Source organism: Acanthopagrus latus, chromosome 13, assembly GCF_904848185.1.
Source record: "Acanthopagrus latus isolate v.2019 chromosome 13, fAcaLat1.1, whole genome shotgun sequence".
In the NCBI taxonomy this organism is placed as follows: Eukaryota; Metazoa; Chordata; class Actinopteri; order Spariformes; family Sparidae; genus Acanthopagrus; species Acanthopagrus latus.
Window position 1 is genome coordinate 20,230,801 of NC_051051.1, and position 26,583 is coordinate 20,257,383.

The 26,583-nt window shown below is 39.6% G+C and overlaps 1 protein-coding gene and 1 long non-coding RNA gene across 3 annotated transcripts; both read right to left on the reverse strand.

Annotated features, from left to right (window-relative positions):
* Positions 1 to 732: 732 nt before the first annotated feature.
* LOC119031368 (hepatitis A virus cellular receptor 1-like) lies at positions 733 to 6,196 on the reverse strand. Its single transcript, XM_037119791.1, has 7 exons — positions 6,065 to 6,196; positions 4,105 to 4,300; positions 3,351 to 3,487; positions 3,073 to 3,153; positions 2,901 to 2,986; positions 1,420 to 1,531; positions 733 to 1,267 (listed from the first exon to the last, which is right to left on the reverse strand). Exons 1-7 carry the CDS (start codon positions 6,111 to 6,113, stop codon positions 1,185 to 1,187), a joined length of 744 nt encoding a protein of 247 aa, XP_036975686.1. The 5' UTR covers positions 6,114 to 6,196; the 3' UTR covers positions 733 to 1,184.
* An 11,037-nt stretch (positions 6,197 to 17,233) lies between these two features.
* Positions 17,234 to 20,343, reverse strand: LOC119031484. 2 transcript variants are annotated; one of them, XR_005078615.1, is made up of 4 exons: positions 20,322 to 20,343; positions 19,566 to 19,623; positions 17,724 to 17,945; positions 17,234 to 17,633 (listed from the first exon to the last, which is right to left on the reverse strand). It is a non-coding gene; the product is annotated as an uncharacterized LOC119031484 (long non-coding RNA). The 2 variants fall into 2 exon arrangements; XR_005078614.1 differs by lacking the exon at positions 20,322 to 20,343 and having other exon boundaries at positions 19,566 to 19,706.
* Positions 20,344 to 26,583: the final 6,240 nt, after the last annotated feature.

A 26,583-nucleotide genomic window follows, 5' to 3' on the forward strand; every position in this document is an offset into this window, starting at 1 on the left:
TTGTTAGACCAAACATATCCATATCACCTTACTTATGTTTGTATTTTTATCGACTTGGTTTTTAATATCTTCTAGGGCTTCAGTGCTTATATTCTTGTTTTGTTTTTGTTTTTTTGTAGATTTTTTTTGTGTTTTACATATTTTGTTGTAAAACAGCATTTACAGCAGAAGTCAGATGAAGAATTTAATTGTCCAGGAAAACATGTTTTAATTTGGCTTGAACATAATACATACAAGTGTGAAAAAGTATTCTCAGCATCAACAATAAACTGCATATAATATTTGTTGTGTGCAGTTTATTGCTGTGACTGACATAGCTAGTGCTGTTTTGTTTTATGTAGCTTATTTTACTGTAACTTGGACTAACTTGTGTTCATGTGAGCAGCATTTGAGTACAGGACAAACTTACCTATGGGGACAATAAAGAATAGCCATCGTAATGTATTTATATTCATGTAAGGTATCAGTATCAGTTGAAGTACCGGTTGCATAGTAAAATGTCTCAGCCTGTGACTGATATCTGATGTGACATTAATAATAATACTAATGTATCAATGCTTTACTGTTATAGCTGCTACAGGTGAAGCTAGTTTAGACTATTTTATATACAGGTAGCTACTCTAGTCCAGTGTATCTCTGTTGGGCCCTCAAAAGGGTCACCGGATAAATCAGAGGAGTCGTCAGATGATTAATGGGAGAAGAAAGAAGAAAAAGTCATTTCTGATATGCAAATTGATTTTCAATTTTTTTCACTCATCTTTTATTTTTTTGTGAATTACTGGCTCATTTGAACAGTTTTCGAAATTAACAATGTGCGATGTTCAGTGGAGAAAAGTGTCTTTGGTGGAATTGATATTATGTCAAAGTCACAAAACAACTTTCATTAACTTTAATATGGAAAATCTTGATCTGTAACTAAAGCTGTCAGATAAATGTACTGGATCGAAAAGTACATTTCCCTTTTAGTTGTAGTGGAGTAGAAGCAGAGAGAAGCATACAAATGGAAAGTAAATGAGTAAATATACCTTGTTACATTCCAACAGTGAAAAAAGCACATTGATGATTTTTTTCAGCAATGAATAATGTTCTGACAGCTGTGATGAAGGTCTGTACGGTGGCCCAGCTGGACTAAAAGTGAAGAGACAACTCAAACAGAAAACATGTTTCACAGCAGCAAATAGACTCTACACAGAGCTGTACGCCTCTTCTTCCTCTGATTGGTTCAGCCTCTTGTCAGTCTCTGGTCTCTGATTGGTCCTCCAAAATCCTTCAGACATAAAATGAATAAAACACCTGTTATTACTTCAGTATCAGAGGGACTCATAACTTAAGTGAGAAGTATGTTAAATTTGAGTGTGTGTGTGTGTGTGTGTGTGTGTGTGTGTGTGTGTGTGTGTGTGTGTGTGTGTATGTACTGACTGTAAGCGGCAGTCAGCAGCAGTGCAGGTATGAAGACGACGAAGGAGACCCTCACTGTGTTTCCAATGAAGCTCTGCAGACTGTCGACCTTCTGCTGCTGTTGGACAGACGACTGTCAACAGACAGACAAACACACAAACAAATGTGTTTCAAGTTCTTGTCTGCTGCCATGGTAACTATGTCAATCACAAGGTGCACCCATGTTTAGAAATGTATGATAAAACACACTGTACATTTTTTATGTTTCTGTCTTATTTAGTTAGTAACCCAAAAGCAATGCACATTAATCTTCAATCAAAATATCACTTAAGCGAAAGTTAAATTCACCCATACAAATAGGAGTACCGGTACCTGTCATTTTATAAGACACCAGAGTGATTTGAAGGGGAAATAAGCTAACGTCAACTGAGGAAAGCTGTGTCTGTCTCAAGCTCCGACATTATGAAATTAAGATGCAAAGAAATTTTGACAAGTGTACTCTAAATTACTGAAGTGTATTGGTGTAAGATATTGTGCTATGTGCCGTAAGATGAATGCATTTTATTGTATTTTCCTTATCTGTAGAGTGGACCTAGTGGTTATATGATGATACTGAAAACTGTATATTTTCTTCATGCTGTAAATGTAAGACCTAAGTGAATTACATGTTACTGTGTTATAAGTATCACTGTATTATCTTTCCTCAGGATCATTGTTGAAGTTTCTGGCACCAACAGCAATAGAGGATAATGTGACACTTCCAAATGTTGATAACAGTAACTGTAACTTCAGTATTTCATTTCATTTTCATTGTTTTATGTTTTGTGGCACTGTTTGGAATATGATTTGTTTACATTTCACAATTTTTGTTGTTGTCATATTATTTTGACATCATGGTTATGAACGCTTGTTCGATGAGCCCCCTGAATAATTGCCTATGGACCCCATCAGGGTCTAGAATCGCCCCAGAACTTGAGTAAAAGTCTTGAAATATGCACTTGACACCTTTTTAAGAGTAGTTTTCTTGTAATAATTGTAATAAAGCATCAAAATTAAAAGATTAAAATATATCATAAATGTTTATATATATGTTAATACTTTTTTGTGGGCCAACCACTTACCAGATCAAATATTCAGTATTTGCCTAATTATTGAACCAGTGCTTTTTTCATTTGTTCACTGAGAACATAAAATAATTTCAAAATGTGCTATTTGGCCCTGATGCAGCATTTTATCTGCAAAGCAACTAGTTACTAAAGTTATCAAATAAATATAGTTATAGTAAAATATTTGCCTCCAGAATGTAGTGGAGGAGAAGTTTAAAGTAGCAGAAAATGGAAAAACTTACACACAATTGGAATTAACTTGATTAAGTGCTTGATTAAATATACTTAGTTACACTCCATCACTGCTAACCTCATCAGTACTAGTGTAATATCATACACAGTCACAAGATAATAAGCATGATGTGTAGAGTTGTCATTGTAAACTATCCTTGTTACCTGAACCAGCAACACCATTGGCCCTGTGGTGTCTTCTCCAGTGACATCACTTCCTGTCTGCCTGGTCACGTCTTGTCTGCTGAAACCTGCCGACAAGATGAAAGCGTCTCAAAACTAAATCGTCACAATAGTTTTTTTGCCTCACCATGAAGGTCCGTCCTGCTGAACTCACCTGTTGTAGTGTGTGGTGTGTTCAGGTTCTCAGCATCCCAGTTGTCTGAGCGCTCAGAGGTTTCAGAGACCACAGATCGAGCTGCACGAGGACAGACAGGAGACAAGTTATAGAAAACGGTCTGATCTACTTCCTCCTCCTCCTCCCTCTCCTCCTCCTACTTGTACTTCTACTAGTGTTCATTCACATAAAAACTGAACACACCTTTATCTGGTCACCACGAAGCTAAAAGAATCAGAATCAGAGTGTCTGCTCAGTCTGGCTCAGACTGTACGTACGGTTGATGATGATAAGGTGAACGGTGGATGTTTGGTCATTGAACAGACCGGGCAGCTGAACTCTGCAGTGATAGAAACCAGCGTCTGATGGTCGAGAGCTATAGATGGACAGAGAGGAGAAGGAAGATACAGAGTACCTGCAGAGGAGAGGAGATCATCAGGAAAGCCTTAAGTACATTCATTTTTTATCTAAATTTACATTCATGTGTTATTGTTTCATTTCAACCTCTACAGGTAAACAGAATTTAACTAAAAGAAGATGCAACTGTTAAAGGGATAGTTTGTGTTTTTTGAAGTGGGGTCATATAAAGACCTAAAAAAAAAAAACCCAAAACCCAGACTATCCCTTTAAGATTGAAGAATGCCTCAATGTTTGCTAAAATATCTAGTTGAAAAAATGTCTTGATGTCTCACCAAAAATATCTGGTTTTGCTGCCACGAACAGCACTGGCAAATGTCCCTATGTTTTGTTACAAATATCTGGTTTTCTTGCAACTTGCACAGTTGGAAACTTCCCAAGTCACCTCACTAAAAAAGTCTGTTTTTTTGCCAGTAACACAACTGGAAAAATGCCTCAGCATCTCAGCAGAAATATCAGGGGGTTCTTTTTGCCACTTACACACCTTGAAAATGCCTCGCCAAAATGATCTAGGTTTGTTACAAACACGACAGGAAAATGTCCTGACACCTCGTCAGAATGTCCCAATGTCTCGCCAAAAGCATTTTGTTTTGTTGACCACCTCTGACCATGTACCTGTAGGACTTCCTGTATGAGACCTGATCTCCAGCTGCGTTGATCACAGTGTTGTGGCAGGTGAACAGTGATGGCTCTCCTCTCCCCCAGCACACTTCCACTCCTCTCTGGCTGGCCGCCTCCGACCGACAGGGCAGCTTCACCCTCCTCCCGGCCACGCCCACCACCGTCTCCGTGGTGACTGCTGACACACGGGCTGCCACAGACACAAAGATGGTTTCAGACCATAATTCCATCTCTACGTGATTTTATGCGTCTTCAGCGCAAGAGGTGATGGAGCTTGTTTGAGGTGGAGCTGATTTTCAACAATCAAATGATTATTTCAATTTTGAATTAATCTGCCGACTATTTTCTCCATTACAGTTCTTGCCGAATGCTCACACACATGTTGCTGACTTTGGCTCACTGCGTCACAACTTAACACACGGGCCAAATAAGAAACAACGCAAGGAGATAAACTCCTAACTTATACAGCAACATGACACTCTTGAAACAAAACCTAACAATCTCATTTCAAAACTGTTTTTAGCATCGAAACTTTAAACACATGCACCTTTGAATTACTCTTTCCTTGAAGCAACAACACACAGATGTGCCTTATGCAAAACACAGCTATATTCAGTACTTTGGATGGTTTTTGACTTTAAAAGTCTCAAACAGATTTTTTGAGTGAAAGATTAATCCACTACAGTTGATCTAGACACATGAAAACAAAATGGAAACACTTTAGGATATTTTTGGGGTTTTTCAGGTTTTTGCGAAAGTAAAAAAAAAACAAAAAACACAAAGACATGGTACAGCTAGAATGTTCTACAAAACATAGTGTTGTAAGGGAGTGATTGGAAGACATTTTGGCTATGGATCCTGAGTGCTGTTGGCATTTGGCCACATCACCTCATCCACATCACAGGAAACGTCCTCCCTTGCCAAGTAACGGGGGAAATATCGCTTTGCATGCCGTAACCAACCTTGTATGGACCTCACCTCAATGTCGCCGCATGCCTCTTACACGGCTTGTAGAAGAGGCATGTGGGCATGTGGCTGACGGTCATACACTTTCCAGCGCCATGCTGAAAAGAACTCAGTTGGATTCAAAGATGGGGTGTATGGTGGCAAGTAGAGTGGAGCTGAGCTCACATCAGGTGTATTTGTAGTGCTATGACTTACACTGATTGGCCTTCAGTTAGATTTTAATTGTTTTCATGTGTGTGAGTCTGTGTGCTTTTCCAATTTTAGTTGTGTTTTGCATTTTAAATAGATGTGTTTTCCCAATGATTGCATGAGATTTGCTTTTCGAACAACGTGTCTTATGTAAAAAACAGTGTGTAGTGTTTTGCAAGAAGTGTGTTGGAGAATTTCAAGCACAGTGCAAAGCATATTTATATTGTGTTTGCAGGGTTCATGCTGTTGTTTGGGGCATGGTCACCAAAATTAGAGGTTGTGATGCTTTGGGCATAACAACCACTTTTAGTGTTTAAGCGTTTGGCAAAAACTGTAATTGATTGATTGGTTTGTTTAAATACTGAAAATAGTGAGAAAATGTGGACACGGTGATCCAAAGTGACGACTTCACAAGATTTTATTTTGTCCGATCAAGAGGCCAAACTTATTCACACGGAAGATATACAAATATCCAACCAAACCATAACATGTTTTAACATGAAACATGACTTAATTGATCCTAACAGTTGACAATTACTAAATTAAAATGTAAAAACTGCTAATATATTCTTCTATTTTGTGGGCTAAAATCATAGTTCGTAAAATAACTAAAGCTGCCAGATAAACACAGTGAGAGTAAATAGTACAACATTTCCCTTCTGAGATGTAGAAACTCTTTGCTGACCACATGGTTATGAATGAAAGTGTCAGACGGTCTGATTTTAGTCCAGTGTGTCCATTGAATCGGTTAAACAGTTAAAGTCAGTTAGAGGACGGAAAGCTTCAAGTTCAGACTCACCTGTGAGGAACCAGATGGAGGTGAAGGTGTGAAGAAGCAGCGACAGCATGTTGATGTGTTTCCTCAGACGGGCAGTCAGACAGACACACAGACAGACAGACAGACAGACAGAGAGGAAGAGTTGGAAAGACGACTCACTCATGTTACTTCTCTTTTCCACTCGTCCTGTTATTTATAGACACAGACTGATGTTGCCAAACAGGAAAAAGTCAGAAAAACAGTTGTTGAAAATCAGCTCAGAAATTCAACAGACTTTGAACAAGAGACCCAGAGGTGGAAGAAGTACTAACACTACTGAAGTAAAAGTAATAAAAAAAAACAGAATAGGACTGCTCTTTTCCTTGTTTCCTGTCAATATCTCCTTTTTATGTCTCCTGCCTTAGTTCCCCCTCTTTGTCTCCTTTCCATGTCATCTCTATTTGTCTTCTCCCCCCTTTTCTTCAACTTGTCTCTCTATACGTTTACCATCCTTGTCTCCATCATCTCCTTCCCTTGTCTCTTTGCTTTGTTACCTTACCTAGTTTCCTCTCCCTGTCCGCTCTCCTTCTTTCCTCTCCTTGTCAACCCTCTCTTCTCATCTCTTTTCTTTGTCTTCTTTCCTTCTTTCCTCTACTTGTCTGCTTTCCTCATCCCTGTTTCCTATTTTCTCTCCTTGTCTCGCTTCCATTTTGTATTTCCTGTTATCTCTTCTTATCTCTTTGCCTTATTGCCCAACTTTATTTCATCTGTGTTTCATTCCATTGCCTCCTTTCCTTTTTTCTTCCCTTGTTTATTCTTATTTATTTCATCTCCTCCTCTCCTTTGTCCCTTTACCCAATTTCCTGTCCTTGCTTCCTCTCCTTTTTTCTTCCCATGTCTCCTGTCCTTGTTTCCTGTCCGCTCTTCACTGCCTCTCTTGTCTCCTCTCCTTGCCGTCTTCTTTTTCTAATATCTACCGTTTGCTGACTGTGAAAACATTCAGGGGTCAAAGGTCAGCTATTCTTGGCCTCTCTTCTGATTTCCTGCCACATTCCTCTCTGATCACATTCCTCCTGCTGGAAATATAAATACATCATATATTTATACAACATATTAAATTCTATATTTATAATCGCAGACAATATACGAGCTCCCAGCATGCATCTTGTTCTGACTCCTCTGACGGTAGAAACATGTGACTGCAGACTCCAGCATGTTTCTGCTCTGGGTTTAAATTAGATTACTAGATTATGTATAGAACGTTCAACTTTAGCTAGATATCAGTAAATAACCAGATTCAGTTAAAGGAGTAGTTCAACATTTTCCTCTCTCTCCATCAGGTTTTGAATGCAGGAAAAAATAATCAATTTGGTCGCTGGTCGAGGTCGTAACGTGACATTTAACACTTTAGTGAGATCACAGGATTTAGTGACATCACTGATATAATGCTGTTGAAGCCATGAACACACAGCTGTAAACCCTCTGGAATCGATACAGTTATTGATGGCTGACACACAGCTTAAGATCAAAGCTCACTGCTCAAATGTGATTAACGTGTGTGTTTGAGTTGTGTAATCTGTGATGTCATTCTGCCTTATAAAATCAAACTGGTCACACCTCGTCTGTCTGTCTGAATACTAAACAATGCTTAGTTGTAATCTTTGCTGCCGAACATCAGCAGTGATATTAACCATGATGATGACAACAACAACAACAGAGGGCTGAGTAGGAGGAGGAGGAGGAGGGTGAAGGGTGGAGGTCAGAGTCTCTATTAACCCCACAGCGAAGAAGAAAAAGACGACAAAATGGCTTAACCTTCAGACACCATGAAGACTCAAACTGACACATTTGCACACGCTGATGTCATTTTATTGGTTGTTGCCATGACGACAGTCCGCTTCGCCGCCTCCACCCTTTGCCTCGACATTTCCTCCGACCTCTGTGATCCTGACAGGATTTAGTTTGTGGTCACATAAGAGAGCGAAAACATCTCCTGTACAGCAACATGCTGTGTGGCTGATGGGAAATGTTGCTTTGAATAATGAGGCTTGAGTTCATTTATACCATTCCCCGAAAAACAAACAAACCAACAGAGGAAGAAGAAGATATATCAGGCTTTTCTGCACACAGAGTAATTATTAGTGTGACATCCACACAGCTTGACAGTGTCACCGCTGGTGTGTTTTTGTATTTTGTTCCATTTTTGTGTCTTGTCTAAATGTCACTGTGGGAAACTTTAGCTCACAAATCTGTTACCTTACAACATTTATCAAAGGAACAGTTCACCCCAAAAAGAAAATTACATACATTATTTTTTATCAAATGAATGGAGTGGAGGAAAAAGTACAATGCTTTCCTCCAAAATGTAAAATGCTTAAAATTGTACTGAAGTACAGTACTTGAGTAAATGTACTTTGTTACTGAATGTATGTATTAACTATCACTTGTCAAATGGCAAACCATAAGGAGCACTGACTACAACTGAGCATATCTTTTTATGTTGTTATTGTATTAACAGTCCCACATAGACATATCAAAGTGCTCTGGTGGCACCAGTACACTAGCACAAATATTTGACATGTAGAAAAAAAAAAAAGAAGACCCTTTTATGGGGGAAGGATCCCATTTCTTTGATCAACAGATCCATGTTGCAATTGGTTAGAGGAGAGCTAGTTAGCTGGTGGCAGGTGGTGAGCAGCAGTACCCTGCAGTTTGTTCGATTAAGGGAGGGAAGAGCTAGCGTATCAGCTAACGGAGCTAATGGTGATGATGACACAAGTTTACTTTTAACTGTTTAAAGGAAAAAGTACTTCAAATGCTAAATTTTTTACAGCCAGATGATAATAAAGTATAGAAACAATTCTTTGATTGTGGAGCAGTTTACTTTGAGACTGTCTTGAAAAAGGTTAGTCTGAAGACCCAATAGTTACTAATTATTTGGTTTGGACTGGACTGAATATTTGGCTCTCATATATAGAACAGATGTATTTAGTTGATGTTTCACTAATCAATAAGATACAATGATGTGAGGCTCCACAGGTGTTGAATAAGACTTCACATTGCAAAAGTTAATGTTTTCTTTGGCCGTCATTTACATCAGGCTACTTCACATTTTTATTTTTTGTAATATACATACATTACGTTATGATTTATTTTACTAAAAAGGTCACTTTTTATATAGTTTGAGTCTTATTTTCATTGTGATAACAAAAAAAGTCTGCCAACACCAACAAGTTTCTTTGAACAACAAATCCATGTGAAATAAACAAGAGGAGAGTTTTTAAACTGTTAGCAGGTTGTGGGCAGAGGGAGTTACAGCTAACAAAACTGAAAGCTAATGGGGCTAACGGCAAGCACACAGGAGGACTGAGAGTTTCTTTACAGACGAGTATGAAGCATTAAACAGTGAACTGCAGTTTAACGTGAAAGCACAACAAGTTCCCAACAAAGTACCACTTTTAGTATGATAAAAAAAAAAAAAAGTTGTTGGGAAGTATTTTTCCTCATCATTTTTATGACAAAATCAAGACAAAGATGTGTAGGCATTCAGGGTTAGTGGAGTCTTTCTTCCAACTGAACTGTTAACAGCACTCGTCATTTTGTTGAGTAGATGAACAAACAGACACACAAATTCAGAACCTGCTGAATGAGTTTCTTAACAAAAAGACAAACTGTCAGGGCAAAAATAGAAATATCACAACAGTATTTTGAAGGTTTGAAGCTTGTTCAGTGAAGATACAATGTAAATAGATGTTAATAAATGTAAATAGATGTTAATGGATGTTAATAATTCAGTCAGTGAGTAGACATCTCTTTATCTATTGGTGTGAATCTCTGGATCGACATCATTCCAAACACTTTGAAGCAGGTCGAGTGCTATTGAGCGTTTCAGCCTCACATTAGCATCGTGTAGCATCGTGTTCATTAGCCTCATGCTGGACAGCTTCAGGCCTGTTAATGTGGAACCACTCAGAGTTGATGCTGCTCGCTGCCGTCTGTCCACATTCAGTCAGTCTGTCCTTATTAGCATAATATAATTAGCATCAGCAGACTTGCGTATGAGCCATTGACTGGTGTTAGCTGGACGCTAATGTCTGCTGGAGTGGATGTGACACGAAGCTTTTATACACAGAGGAGGAGACGACGGGTGGAGAGAAGAGGAGGAGATGAAAGAGGAGATGGAGGAAGATAGAAGACAGTCTTCTTATCACTTGTTTCTATGGCAACAGGACTGAAGTGAAAGGAAGCGAGACAGATTTATCACTACTGTATGAACTGGATCTGATCAGCGACGAGGAGGCCCCGAGTCTGAAATGAGCTCTGGATCATCTAAAGACCCCCGACTATTTATGTGCTCTGTGTGACCAGTGATGCATTCAAGTACCCATCAAACACAACAGGCGACACCTGAAAACTATTTCATGCCTCAGCTTCAGCTCCAGACAAGTATTCAATAGTAGATAAATATGTCGATGTAAACTGTAAAGTACATAAGATAGTTGATTGTTTATTCTCACTCCCAACTTGTCAAATATTTATACTACTGAACCGATAGATTGGAAAATAGCGAAGTAACTCATGCTGATTATAATTTCTCATTCTCATTTTTATGAAATATGAATAATATCATAATGTCACTTTTTAAATTGTGTCAGGATTTATTTAATGGTAATTAATACTGTCATCAGTTGATTTTTGCCATCCAGGTAACCAAAGAGAGCCGAAGTCACGCCCCTTATTGCGGAAAGACTTTGTAAGGTCGTTAATGCAGAGAGTCAAATCATTTTTTAATGCTTATTATATCATGTCATGAACTACACATAGTATGTTGGTCAATTTAAAAGATCATTTTCCAAGTCAAGAAAGTTGGTCCTAATTGAAATATCATCCAGTTTTATGTTAAACCACTCAGTGAATTACATGCCAACTCGGCACAGAATAGGAACTAAAAAGGTGAAAATCACAATCATCCCGGTCATATTGACAACTGCAGCTATGTGAAAGGAGAGTTCATCTGTTCTGCGAGGTGCTAGTATGCTAAGGTTAAAGCAACAATTTCAAACATTTAGAACTATTTTACCTTTAAATAGCGGCTTCAAAATCCTTTTAATGTCACAGTAAATTTTAGGGATCGCAGTTTGTGCCACCTCATGTACAGTACACACACACACCACTGCTCTGCCTCAACTTTGTATGATTTACAGAGTTTCCTGAAAGCAACCTGTAACTGCCAAGGCCCCAGGAACAGCGCCAGCCTATGAAGCCAACTTTCATAGTGGCCAAACGTATAATTACATCATCATGTGTTGCACTGGAGCACAAAGTGACCTTTTCCATAAACTAACATTGTGAAAGAAGCATCTGTAAAACGGTGGACGCATTTCTATGAGTGTCACAAACCCAGCAAAATGTCTCATTTGACTGTCATTAGAGTTTCATCATTAGTTCTGTTCAGTACAAAACAATTTGAAAAGTGTAGGAGAGGCGCACAATTCAATTATTTCATCTCAACTCAAGTTAGCTAGGCTCTAAACCAGAAGTGAGCTGGCTCGGTTGGTGAAAGTCTCTGAGCCCACTCGATTAGCTGAACAACATGCAAGATCCGGCTAATTTCATAGCTGGGAAGTCGAGCTTGTTTGGCTTCATGTGCCACTGAGCAGCTCTCATAGGAATGAACGTGGCTCCTCCTTCAACACTGTATCCAAGTTTTAATGTCCTGTGCTTGGTTTATGTCCATCATATCTGGCCCCACACTGCAACAGTGAGCATGCCCAGACCGGCAAGCCCACTTGCACCTTCACCCCACTTTATTGTCCATCTGAGGTTAGAAGTCAACTGCACTCATCACTTTTAAATGCAATTTAATAAGACTCCCAAAAGAAATGGCCAAATGAAAAGTGGACTATGAAAAACAGGCGCTTTCAAGACAGGTGGGAGGCACAGTATCTGTTTACAGACATTAGCGGTAAACCAGTTTGCCTTGTTTGTGTAGCTGAAGTGGCCTTAATTAAATCACAGCCAATGTCGGTCTTTTCTTGGGGAGATAGATTGTGAACATGGCACTGAGCCCCATCACACAGAGGTGCGATGGCTAAGTCGAGCAAAAGCGCTTAATAGACTTATTGAGTTGCGTGAGGAAATCTGCCAGTTTCTGGAAAGCGGAAGGGAAAGACACCACGGAGCTCTGGGACGAAAAGTGGCGATGTGATCTGGCGTTTTTTTGTGCGACATAACGAAACATATCACTGTGCTTCAGGGACAAGGCTGACACGTATGGTGCCGAGAGAGCTTTCCAAGCAAAGCTGCGCCTGTGGGCAACTCAGATGCAGCAGGAGAACTTCAGTCACTTTGCGTGTTGCCAAACAATGACAAGACATGTTTCCACCGCTCTCCCGACTGCACATTTGTAGATAAACTGGGCACACTTGGCACATAATTCACGCGGCGATTTTCCAATGTTGCGGCTCAGAAATTAAAATTCGACCTGTCCAGCGCTCCATTTGCAGTTGACATAGAAAGAGCACCTGTAAACCTGACTGATGAACTGGCAGTCAAGAGAAGGTGCCAAGCATCTGGCTCTAGCCCATGAATATGTTTTCCTTCTGCACCTGCATCCAATAGCCTGTTTATCCTTTTTAATAAATGCTGACTCTGTTTTCCTGGTTTTTGATATTGGCCCTCTCTGTGTTTGAGTTTGACACCCCTGGTTTATTCCATTAGCACAGCAGTTTTGGACTCCTGGGAGGAGGTTTTCAGTTCCAGGGCCAGAATGGACACCGATACCGGAGACAGGTGAGTGAGCAATGGGACTAGGCTCAGCAGCCACTAAGCATAAAATGTAAATATTCAAGTAAAGTGGGAGCACCTCAGATTGAGCACTATACTTGAGTAAATGTACTTAGTTACATTCCACCTCTGAGGTCACTATTTCTACGCTGCTGCCTGAGGCCTTGAACAGTCGTCACTTGAACGTCACCCCCTGTGAATCAGACTGAAACAACCTTAAGGTTCTTATGTGACCACTTGAATATTTCCATTTTAGCACATTAAGGACAGGACTGCTTTAAGGACCGCAGTTCACATTAAAAACAGCTCCAGACAAAACATTTGAATCATCTGGTTGAGTTTGGTCTCAACTGACAGTTACGACTTCAGCTCCGTCCACGTGTCCTCGTCTGTTTTAAAAGGATTCAGTTATTTGATGTCCTCTCCAGCTCGTAAACACTCTCTAAGTGCTCGCTGGAAAAAAAAAGAAAAAGAAATCAGAGGTGAATAAATGAATACTGAGCAGCACTCTGCATCAAAGCAGAGACACAGGCCTGAAACACACAGATGAGTTAAATAATGGAGGCTTTCAGGCAAAAAATCTGAACCTTTGACTTCAGACTTCTTCTGTTCATCTGAATATTTAGTTAAGTTCACGTATTAGAACAAACCTGTTTGTTTTGGTTCATATTGTCAGGTAAAGAACATTTTAAAACCAAGAAGTAAACATCTCAACATCCACTTACTAGATCATTTTCAGAGCTTTTCCAGTGCTTTACATGAGAATAAAGGCATTAAGAAAAGACAGACAAACTGTTATATAAAGACAAGAGAAAAGAGTCAAATAAAATATGAAATAACAAGATAAGCTTAGATACAATAAAACAGATGAAACAACAGAATGAAACTCAGAAGTGCAGATATACGTTGAAAAAGGAATAAAAAGTCTCAAATTTTGTTTAATAAAATGCAATACATATGACGGAGCGTGGAGCGTAAAAAACAGCTTCTCCAGGTTCAGTTTGTGCAACAAATCCTCATAGCTAAACGACTGAATAGGTCGATTTCCAGCCAACACCCCTGTTTTGTAGATACAAATCCAGGTTTCTGTAAGATTTTGCGGTTGTAATGTAACGTTATGTGCAAACAAGAAACTAAACTGAGCACAAAATGAAAACGTTGTGTCTTTAAAACCAGAGGTAAACATGCATGCTCAGGCAATTTTGCTGTCAAACTTACAGCACTGAAGTTTGCGCAAGTGTTGCACAAAACTCGGAACAGTAACAGCACACCAAACTGACCTAACATAAACCAGAGACAATAACACCTGGCCGTAACATTCTACCTGCTGAGCTTCTGCCAAATCACCGCCAAACATCAAGCAAGTGCAACAACACAACGCGGTTTTGCATCTTTCTTGTAGCCTTATCTTTTTCTTCACCCCTTAAAGTTCCCATATTATGAAAAAACATGTTTTCTCTGGTTTCTACATAATATACAAGCTGGTCCTCCTTGAGCCTGCCGACTCCCAGAATGAGGAAAGCAAGTGATTCCTGCAGCCCACCCACTGGTAAAAGAGCGCTCCTACAGGCTGTTCAGGTTCAGCTCCTTTCATTACGTAACGGAAGGAGTCATTTATTACGTAGGCCGGCCTCCTCTGCTCGGTGATAGGAGATATCCAAGAGGGGGTCGTTCATCCCCGAGGTGAAGTTCGGTGTGTCCAGCGATAAGATAGGAGTGTTTCGCAACGTTGTTACTCAGAGCTAGACATGCAAATTACTCTGTTGTTGGTTGTAAAAATTAACATAAGTGCCTGTATTCTGTCCCAGCTACAGAAGAACAGAGTGGTTGCATTTCATTTTAACAACAATGTGCAGGCTACGGTTCGTGTAAGTTTGTGTATGTGTGCCAGCCACTTCACATCGGACTGCTTCAGTAACGAGGGTCAGTACAAAGCTGGCTTTGCCTCAACACTGGCCCTCGTGAAAAGATCAGTTCCAACCATACCGGACCCAGCAACTGAAGCTGAATTTCAGGACCACAGATGGGTTTGGGGCTATGCATATCGAATACAGTGTTGTTGGACCTCTGACAGCCGTGTGAAATTCGTGAAAAATATAATACGGGACCTTTAATTCTTTACTCTTTTCCATCATCTCGCTCGGCCTCTTTTTCTCTTGTTAGCTTCATCCCTCTAAGTCGTCTTTAGTCTCTTAACCTCCATCATGATGTCTAATCTGGCGTGATCCAAATCTGTGGATGTTGTGAGATTCCAAATAGATTTTAAAACGTGTTATTTACAGCCTCAGATGCGGGGGTGTGCTAACACTTTTAACTCTGCAGCTCCAGTGAAGGTTTCAGGCTTAAAAAGGGTGTAAATTACATGTTTTCAAATCGGTTTGGAGGCAAATGGAGACATTTTACCCCCAAATCTTTTTTAGCTGTTCAGGAGAACTCTGCAATGCTGTTCTGCTGTGAAGCTCCAGAAATGTTTTTTGGATCAGCAGTGAGGCTGAGAGGACAGTGACTGTATTATCATTTGTGGGTGAATTATAATGTTGATTTTCAACACAACCCAAAAAAGGGAACATCACTTCACTCAGGAACTCAGTAATTGGAAGGAATATAAATGTCAAAATTTATTGAGCTGAGACCTCGAATAAACCATTGTTATAATGGTCCTTGAAGGCAGCAGACAAAGGACTGATGAAGGATGGAAAAGGAGCCACACACACACACACACACACACACACACACACACACTGCAGCAGCCACCTTCTGCTCACACAGCAGATTTTTAACTACGTTGCATCAGAACACGGAGCCAAAAAAAGAAATCCATAAGAGTTAAAAACTGTAGCATCACTACATCAACAACACCTCCTCCTCCTCCGCTTCACACACACACTCACACACACACACACTGCGTCAAAGACCTGCAGTAGGCTGTAGAGGAGCTTGTAGGAGGTCTGTTTCGTGCCAATACAACCCTCAGCTGAACAAAAAAAAAGGAAAAACTTGAAACGATGTCAGCGCATGGACCTCCTGCAAGAACATTTTAAAATAAATCACTCTGACCTTCTTCTGGTTCGTGAGTGTTTCAACACAGATTGATTTAACTGAACAAACAGGTTGTAAATCGCTGGTTTCAGCCAGGTAAAGGTCCATTATTTTCTCTTTAGTTTAGAGTTTAGTTTAGATTTTTTTGGATTAGTTTTGTTCATCTCACATGCATGTACACTATCTATTAATGTACATATATCAGTTTGTATATATATATATATGGCATTTTGTCAAAAACACTTAAAAGCTCCACATCAGATCAGGTGATCATTCTTGACGGTGCTCGTAACTTTTTACAGCGGATTATCTGACCACTTTAACATCAAAGCAGGAGCTGTTAAAACCAGAGGTGTGACCCAAGAGTCCAAACTTTTAAACATCTGAGATGAATCAAAGAGAAATCTAACCCTGACTCTCTTTGACAGGATCAGTATAAAACTCCACAGACATCCAGTTTTTCTCCTCACTCACAGATTAACGTCCAGATATTTTTTTGGAAGCAATGTGATATTTATTTTATCTCTCCGTCAGATTAAAAGATATTGCTTCATTTTAAAAAACATCTGAGGAAAACCGAGGCAGATTAAAATATATGGGTTCATCCTGTTTTGTTGAGTTGTGTCTTTATGAAAACAGAATGTTTATGATCCAAAGTTCAGTTATGTAACCATGAAACAACTTCACTCAGATGGAAATAGTTTCCTGTCGGCACAAGGAGCCTCGGCGCTTGCTGCTGATTTAAAACAGACAGTGTTCATCACCCACCCCTCCAGGTCAAAGGTCACACAGGAGGGTGAACTGTCCTGATCTGACTGTGACACAAATCACCTGAACAGTGGAGCTTCTGCCATCAGAGTTCAAAGAAAACGACAAATATTCCAAACATTGTTGAGACTTAATAGATGGAAGGAGCTGATGGTGATGACGGTGGTTGTTATTCTTATCTCATCTTCCTTAACACACTGACTCTTCTCACCGTCTGCCAAGGGTTTCATGAAGTGGAAACATATTGCCTTCTAAACAGGACACTATGTAGTTGTGGAGAAGAAATTGAAACCCAGAATTTTAATATTTACAAACTGAGGAATATGTGTTTTCCCATGATTGACAAATCAAGCCGTTCTCAGAGGCAAATAAGGTCCCGAGAACACTATTTAAAGCTAGAAAAGTGTCAGGGTCAACCTATAAACATAGAAACAAAGTAGAACAGTGTGAAATTGTGATGCCCTTTAAGAAGTCATGAAAACGAGGAGGTGCTTCATTTATTTCGCTTAGGAATAAAATTTATCCTCTGATTAAAATTCCTCCCTCAAAACTATGAAGTGCACCTTCAAGAGAACACTCTGGAAAAAATCAAAACCTCTGGCACCCACTGAAATTAATCATAAATGTATTAAATAACTTCAGCACCGAGCTCCTCTTGTTTTAAACCTACAGAAGCTCTCAGAGAAAGCCTCACTGTTTTGAAAGTTATTTGTTGAGTTTCCTCTCGGGTGCAGTTTGTCCTCCTCCGCTCCAGCTGGATCTGAGTTATGGCGGTGAGCAGCAGCCGCTCGTACAGCTGGTGGGAGTTTCTCTGCCGATGGATGGATGAGGAAGAAGAGGAGGAAAGAGAGGAGAGAGTTTTCCACCGAACGAGGACCCACTGTGTCGGCCTCGTGGTGTTTTATTATTCTTTGAACCCCTTTATTCGAATAATTCTCTGAATCCTCCATCAGATTTTATCTGGATTTTCTTCTTTCAGGGAGACGATTGGTTTCAGTTCATTTGTGTGAAAATCAACCTGCAGAGAGATAGACATTCAAAGTTTGGCTGACGGATGGACGGATGAACAGTTTCATTTATCTGGATGTCTAGCAGATTGACACTTTACATAACTGGATGATTCAGAGGAAGAGCAGAAAAAGAGCAGATTCGGTGCCGAAGATGAGGGTGATGATCAGCAGCAGGTGGTGGTCAGGATGAAGAAAAAGAGAAGATGATGATGATGATGATGAAGCTAGTGATGGGGTCCAGCTGGAAAATGACAGCAGACGATGAATCATAGTCTGAGTCCTTCGTCTGTTTTTATCCTTAAAAAGACGTCGGATGGGCACTGACACACACACCCACGCACACACACACACACACACACACACACACACACACACACACACACACACACACACACACACACACACACACACACACACACTGTGTTTATGGCTGTAGACTATTTTTAATCTCCACTGAGACATTTGAGAACTTCACCAGTGTCCATTTTTCATCACTGTGCCCTCCTCTCCTCTCTGTTTCTCTCTTCATATTCATATTTTCATCGACCATCTTTACTGTTACCTTAAACATACACCCCACTTCATGTAGAAGCAAATATTAACTTTATACTAAACTACCTGATTAACTGACTACATGTTTTTTTTTTTTTTTTTTTTTTTTTTTAACAATTAAAGTGACGGAGAGGGGTCAGCGGATGCTGAAGCGCATAGTGCAAAGAGGTCGCCGACTTTCTGCACAGTCAATTGCTAGAGAGCTACAAACTTCATGTGACCTTCAGATTAGCCCAAGTACAGTACGCAGAGAGCTTCATGGAATGGGTTTCCATGGCCGAGCAGCTGCAGCCAAGCCACACATCACCAAGGGCAATGCAAGGCGTCGGATGCAATGGTGTAACGCACGCCGTCACTGGCCTCTAGAGCAGTGGAGACGCGTTCTCTGGAGTGATGAATCACGCTTTTCCATCTGGCAATCTGATGGACGAGTCTGGGTTTGGAGGTTGCCAGGAGAACGGTACATTTCAGATTGCATTGTGCCAACTGTGAAATTTGGTGGAGGAGGAATTATGGTATGGGGTTGTTTTTCAGGAGCTGGGCTTGGCCCCTTAGTTCCAGTGAAAGGAACATTGAATGCTTCAGGATACCAAAACATTTTGGACAATTCCATGCTCCTTTTAACAATTATATCTATATCGGCATCAGATACAAAAAACACCTCCAAAAAAAAAAAAATAAATAAAAAGAGCTGAACATATTGCTAATATGCTATTGTTAACCTATTGCATACATCACATATGTAAGTATATGTATATATAAGAATGTTTGTTAAAAACATTAAAAAAAAAAGTGACATGTTTCCTGCATGACTGAATGTTCAGTGGTTGTTTAGAGCTATCTACTTAAGCTAGCAAGCTAACCAGCTAGCCTTGGCCTGTCTAAGTCAATTGCTCTAAGCTGTGCTGGCAAAAACTGCTAGCTGCACGGCTAATTGAGCTAACCAGCTAATGGCAGCTACAGTTAGCAGTTACTATGGCGGTATCATGCCCCCTATTGGTTTGGAGTATTAATTTTTTTGCAAGGTGGCGAATTCTTATACACTGCTCTTCTTATATCTGTTGCTAAGTGACTTTTAATCAAGTACTCTTCATATGCGAGATTTTCACTTTTACCAAAGTACAAAATTAAAATGGTATCTTTAACTCAAGCATGACTTTTGGGGACTTCGCACAACACTGTCTATCATAGTTACCTACCTCGCCTTTGAAAGTATATATATATTTCTACAATTTCAGCAATTAAAGAAGCTTGTTTTATTGTTAAGTTCTTGTCTTTTTTCAACCCAAATATACAGATTAATGGGAAAAAACATGGAAGTGCACTTGAACACTTAAACTATAAAAAACTAAAATATGTCTGGAATCTCTCTGATAAATTGTGCTTACGTGTCTGTGATGATCAGCTCCACTAAGGTTCACTCCCATGATCCACTCACAGCATCTTCTGCACAGTAAAAGTTGAAATTTCAGGAATGTCAAGCTAAAACTTTGGACATAATGCCATTTTTAGCACTTTTAGCCAGGCAGTTAATAACTCAGGGTCGCAGCGTGGAGGGGAAGAAGTCTGCACTCAGCGCTGACATTTTAATGTTCATTCCACATATTCTCTATCTGCAGAGCTGTTTTTAGAGCCGCTGGGCCACAAACCGTGGAGGTCTTCCTTCAATAATGTGAGTTGGAGAGTTTGAAAGCAGCATGATGCTAAATCATTCTGTCCCAATAAAAACCCAAACAAATCCTCCAGCACGGTGGGATCCACCACTTCTGCTCCTTCTATGGAATCTGGAAACTAGTATCTGTTGCAGCTCTCTGCAGAGAAGTCAAAGGTCACAGCTGATTATCGCCTCTGAGATATCCAGAGACAGACACCTGAGGGATTAAGGCAAATAATCAAGAAGGTCTCTTTTCACACTCCACTTAGCCTCGGGCTAAGAGAGCTGTTAGCCCCAGGCTTAAAAATGTTCACACCGATTCAGTCCAAAGTGGACTCACCCAAACTGTAGCCTAGGGCTTGCTCACCCTGCTCCATTGCAGGTTAGCCCTGTGTGGTTTGTACGGTTACCACCACCAACTAGACAGGGTATCAGTGTGAAAGGGGTTCGATAACAACTAGAATGTTTAGCGAAGCATCAAAGCACTTACGTGTTCCAGTAGAGAGCTGAAGTTACACCCAGAGTGGTCACTGAGTACAGAAATAACATTTAAAACCCGTTTTGTGCCATAAATCATACATACAACATCTGTGAATTAAAAAGGTAATTTTTCCACTCAATAAAGCTATTTGCTGTAAATAAAGTGAAATATTGCATAGTTTTGTGTTAACATGGCTGCCAGCTCAGCACAGAAAACAAACTAAAAAAGATCAAAATCACAGAAGATCTGCTCATACTGACATATGCAGTTATGTGAAAGGGGCGTTGATCAGTTCTGTGAGCTGCTGATATGCAGGAGCAGCTCTACAAGGCTTAAGTTTTGGTGACTGTTCAACAAGATAAAGTCACTAATGTGACTTTTGGCTGTGTAGTCCTTATAACATATACGTAAATGTTTAAATGTAGTTTAAATGTTAAATGTAGCAGCAATTTTCTTAAGGATCTATGTTGATCCTGGGTGAAGTTATCTTGAATAACAGAGTCATCTTATTTTGAAGTAAAGGAAAATCATCCAAAATCTGATGTGGCTAACTGGGACATTCACCTATGAAGAAAAAGCTTTCTTCTTTGTCTATCTGTGCTCTTAAAGAAAGTACTTTAAAGGTTTATCTTGCCTTCTCATTGTTGTCCCGATGTTTAGTATTTCCTGCATGACTGAAGTCTCTGTGTTTAGTTGAATTAAGTTCAAACGTCTCATCTTACGGCTCATTTCCACCTCTCTGCTGTGAAGTCAAACAACATTTATCAGCCGTAATCTCTGAAGGTCTGTGGAATTGGAAAAGCAGCACAGCGAGGAAAAACCATCCGTCACACAATCATGTGGTGACATTTCAAACACTGCGGAGGGCTCCACGAACTGATGACTGAGCAGCATAGTTAAAACTGACTAACTGACTGTAGAACACAGAACTCTCACTATTCATCACAGGATCATAAATGTATGGAAGCCAACTGCATGATAGGAATCAAAATAAGAATGATGAGTCAGAATAGTGAGATGGTAACATTTCAAATTAAAATAACAAAACCTGAGGCAAGAAACCAAATCCGCCTCTGTTTGACGTAATACTGACAAAGTGAGAAGACATTTCAACATGTATCTTATAAATGTGACTTTCTTTCACCGCTTATCATAATTACAGCTTAACATGTCTTTGACTTTGATGCTATCTTATAATTTGGATGAAGAAAGTCATAATGGAAACATATGATATTTTTTAACTTGTTAGAATTTTGACTTTTAATCCTAAAGGTTGGACTCATAGTAGTCTTTTACTTTGGCAGAAATTAGCTTCCATACATTTTACTGAAGTTTTACCGAAGTTTTACCATTTTACCTGTAGTGAGCTGGCAACTCATCCAGGGTGTACCCTGGCCTTCGCCCACAGTAACTGGATTTGGCCCCAGTAACCCCCCCACCCCCCCGAAAAAGGGGCGATAAAACATCTCCGCGACCCTCACAGAAAAGCGGAAAAGAAAACGGAACGGAACATTTTACTGAAGCTCTGCTGATGAAACAGTCCAAGTTTTTGTCCAACATTTTGTTGCTGTGCAGCTCCGCCCGGTCAGATATGTGATTGATGGGGGAAAAAAAAGGTCCCACTGGGCAAACTGTATGAATATTTAACCAGAAATCAAATGTGGACTGATTGATGGCTCTTATTTCTGATTTCACAGTAATTTCCAGAACATTCGGGGTCATTTGTTTTACTGAGCTGCTTTTATATTGACTCCCAGGTGTGTTTCTTTGTGTGTGTGTGTGTGTGTGTGTGTGTGTGTGTGTGTGTGTGTGTGTGTGTGTGTATGTGTGTGTGAGAATGTGTTTTATTGTATTGGCAGCATCCTGTCTGCTCAGCCCTGATATGCAGAGTTCAAGTGTTTATTCAGAAGAGAGTCCAACAGGAACCATCAGTCAGCAGATATTATTCTGGCAGCTGAATAACAGGCAGTGAAATGACCATGAGACGACTTATTTTAGCTTGTGACTCAAGCTGTGAAAAACACAAGTTAACAAAGGCAGCAATTACATATGATGCACTTTGTGTGGACATAAAATACATCTATTAATTCATATTTTAGCATTTTATGTTAACTGTGAGTTCTCATAGATCGGTGTCAGTAAAGGACAAATCTGGTGATATTTTGTTGTTCTTATTTACATTTAGCAGATGCTTTTGTCCAAAGCGACTTACAGTAACAACTCTAAGTCATCCACTGATGCATACACTAATGGTAGTGGCCACGCAAGGTGCTGAACTGCACATCAGGAGAAGTTTGGGTTCAGTATCTTGCCCAAGGACACTTGACATGCAGACCTGGGGAGTTGAATCACTGACCTTTAGATAACAAGATGCTGGCTCTACCCCTGAGCCCCAGCCGCCCATCTTATGAAACCAAAACTGTACATTACTGACTGAAGTATTTAGTTTGCCCTCCAGGTACTGAAGTCAGTCACAGTCGGGGGTGTTGAGGCATCACTCTTTATAATGACTTCACTGTAAATGGTGCATGACATCTATGTTTTTTTTGGATTAATCTGAATGACCAGGATAAGTTTAACAGCCATTTACAACAATCTGAATACATTTTGCAATACGGCAGACTGCAAACTTGAAAACCAACATACTATCAGTCAAACCAGCCACATGAACTATACAGACTTTTCTCCAGCAACACGATGAAGAGAAATTCCTCAGACTCCTTTATAAAACCACACAATTTTGTGAGTTGTTGGGTTAGCAGAAACTTTACAAACTTTGTATAATGCTCTCTATGACACATTCTTAATTATTTGTGGTTTCTTGTGAATTTGGCATATGTTATACAATAAATTCCTTTTTTTGTGTACAAAACAATGTGACCATTTGTCCCTGCGATGTACGTATTGATATGCAAAATATAAAGTGAGGAAGTGAGATCTGATCATGAACGGTCACTTGAGATGCATGTTGAGATGCCTAATATCCTCAAAGCTTATAATAATACAGCGCACTGAGGGTACAGAAATGTCATGAAGGAGACAAGCACATATGTAACAGATCTGCCTGCTTCTCACAGTTTACAGGGACTCTGGTCTGCAGGGTAGTTTATACTTTACTGATAAACCACCAGAGTTGAAGAGTTACTTTAGGCTCAATCAAAGACATTTTCTTTTCTTTTCTTTCTTTCTTTCTTTCTTTTTTTTTTTTTTTTATCAATTGAGGGTTTCTATAATGCCTCATTTTAGGGGATGCCGTACCTGTAGTTCCTGCATCCATGGTGCTTTCTGCAGTTTTTTCATGCTTCCACGTCAGCGACAGAATTTTGTGGATTGTCCGTCTATCCATCTGATGTGATATCTTGAGAAAACCATTTCTTTTATTTTGGTACAAATGTTCACTATGACTCAAGGATGAAATGATTAGAATTTGGTGGACGAAGGTCAAAGGTCAAGGTCATTGTAACCTCGCAAAACACATTTTTGGCCATAACTCACATTTATATGGCAATACGTTTCAACGTCTAATAGGACAAAGTGATGAAGTCATGAAATTTGATGTCCAAGAGGTGAGAACTTGAATGCAACACCACAGCTCAGAAACAGCAACTTGACTGGTGTGCAGAGGCAGACAACCGCATTACAATTATTTGTGTTATGACATTTTACTTAAACATTTGAGTGCACTGGAGTTCACTCTAAGCAGCAAATTAATATAGGAAACATTTGGCAAAAAAAAAAGGAAAATTAAAAAGTGTAAGATATAAGGTCTCAGTGTGTTTCTCTTTTATGTGAGGCACTTTTGTTTGCCAGCTGGATTCCAACCAGTTTCTGCGTTACACTCCAGTGACCAACTAGTCCTCTGTGTCTTCTCTTTTCTCAGTTTGCATATCTTTGACTTCTTTCCTCACCTCCTCTCACAGTCCCTCCTAAATGAGGTGCGAGTGGAGAAGGCGGGGAAGGGACACGAGGAGAGAGCAGTCAAGAGCCTCTTGACATACTCAGGGAAAAATGAAAAGCAAAAACTTCTTTTCACACTGACTCAGTCAGTGTTGATTAGATTCAGGTCATCTGAGGATGCAAGCCATTAAACCCTGCTGTCTGTAGCTGATCGTACCAAAAAGCTCTGCAGCAGCAATAATAAACAGCAGCAGACTGTTTGATGCAGCGGTGCTTATACGGGGTTATTTGTTTACAGTGTTGCTCTTTTTAAATGTACACACAGCGAAAAGGAAAAATAAACCGCAAAAGAGGAAAGTCAAATGTCAGAGAGGAGAAAGTAGAGACAAGATGTTTTATTTATACACAGATTCCACTAATGTGAGCCTAATTATGTAAAGTGTTGTGAACTGATTGTTTGTATTCACAAGTATGGATGCCAGGTTCCTCCAGGAAAATACAAATGAAATCTAATATTACAGATGATCAAAACTAAAATATTAATGGGAGTTCAAATTGACACACTATATTGAAATTATAAAATTCCAAGCCACAAAAAAGTCATCAAAGTATCCAAACAATAGTAAGAAATGACAACTATACTCACCGACACTCATGTTTGACATTGATAGTCGTCCATACACAAAAAAACAAGACTCTGCAGTAGTAAACGCATTAAGATAACAAGGACTCAGTGACGGCTAACCACATTAAACAGTTATATGACAAACTTCTGGCAGCAGAGGCTCTTAGGAATCATGTGCTCCAAATTAAATTCCGGATTTTTACTCGTTATATCAGCACACGTCGAGTGTAACTGGAAATTATTTTGATAGTTTTGATTTTTGGTTGGCTGAACACAGACTGGTTGTTTTTTTTTTACTGTGATGATAAAGTTCAGAGTCTCTGATCCAGAAACAGTGCATGAGAGACTGCGAGGTCAAGTGGTACCATGGGAAAAAAAGGACTTCGAAAATGATCCTTAGGACATTTTGTGGTGTTTACAGACAGAGATAAACAATATATTGCAATAGATTAGAGTTGTTTCTAAAACTCGTCGGTTCATCCTCATCTTCAATTCCCTTTCGTTTGTAAAAGTGAAGCAACTGTTGAATATTAAGCAAGAAGTTCACATCTGCATCCAAACCGTCCAGCGGTTTATTTTTAAGGAACAATTACAGATTTAGATACATATATAACAAAAGAGTTTATTTTACATCCATGTCTTCTAAATGGATCATAACAAAGAGAAGGACCAATCACTAGCCTCAATCTGTTAAAATAAGCATGATCATATATGTAGCCTTTAACCTAAGCGCATATATGAAGTATATCATTGAGTGAAACAGAATATGTGGATGACTTTGAGTTACAAAAGGTATAGAGTGTGGCGGGAATGATTCCTCATACCCGGAAATCAGCTGACATTTTTGCACTTCCAGATCTGCTGTCTTGAAATCCGTTGGAGTTTTCTGTGAGGTTGATACGTGTGTTGTTGTGAACACAAGCATGCAGATTTTTTTGGTTTCATTCTGCGACGTAAATTACGTCAGTAAATGCCACGATTGGATTTGCAAGCATGTTTGTGTCTTAAAAAAGTGGTTGTTAAAAGTGGCTAAAAAATTAGAGGCAAACTTTAGTTACAAACTATACTATAAGCGTAAGTGGATGAAGTCTTTTGTCTTGATGTGTCCTCAGACTGAAGCAGGCGTTTGTTTTGCTAAAAGTTAGCAGGAGTTTTTCTGTTCAGATGAGTGGATTACAGGACAGATAAATAGTTTATGACGAACATGGGCAGTCTAATGATATAATTTAATTACAGCCTTCAGAAACCATCATTATTACATAACAAGGAACATGCACACACACACACACACACACACACACACACACACACACACATATATGCAGACATTCCTGTTTTATGATCCTGTCATCAGACTAGCTCTGCTGGGAGAACAAGATCAGTTTCTCAGACGAGAAAGATCCACAGAAGATCCAGTTAGCATCCATTTCTGAGAATAAAGGAGTTAAATTAACTGTTAAACTAGCAAGTTGTCAAATATTATACTTTTGTTGGCAGAAAAGGAAGTTATGTTACTCATGTGTGGGGACCTTGGGGAAGTATGGGCTACAGTAGGACTGTCTTTCAAAACAAATTAGCATCAGCGAAGTCGATCCACCAGTTTGATCCCAACTGAACTTGACAACTAAGGATCATGATCGGCTGTGTTAAAAGTTCCAAAAGGTTTGGGAAAAGCAAACGTATCATGTTAAAATATTTTGGTAAAAGTCACCTGTCACATATGATTTACACTTGAGTAAAAGTCTTAAA

Excerpts from the sequence above, each read along its gene's own strand:
- LOC119031368 (XM_037119791.1), bottom strand. The coding sequence starts at position 6,113 with ATGCTGTCGCTGCTTCTTCACACCTTCACCTCCATCTGGTTCCTCACA. Across the intron at positions 4,301-6,064 it reads CTCCATCTGGTTCCTCACAG|CCCGTGTGTCAGCAGTCACC; the intron begins GTGAGTCTGAAC and ends TGTCTGTGGCAG. Across the intron at positions 3,488-4,104 it reads TCATACAGGAAGTCCTACAG|GTACTCTGTATCTTCCTTCT; the intron begins GTACATGGTCAG and ends TCTCCTCTGCAG.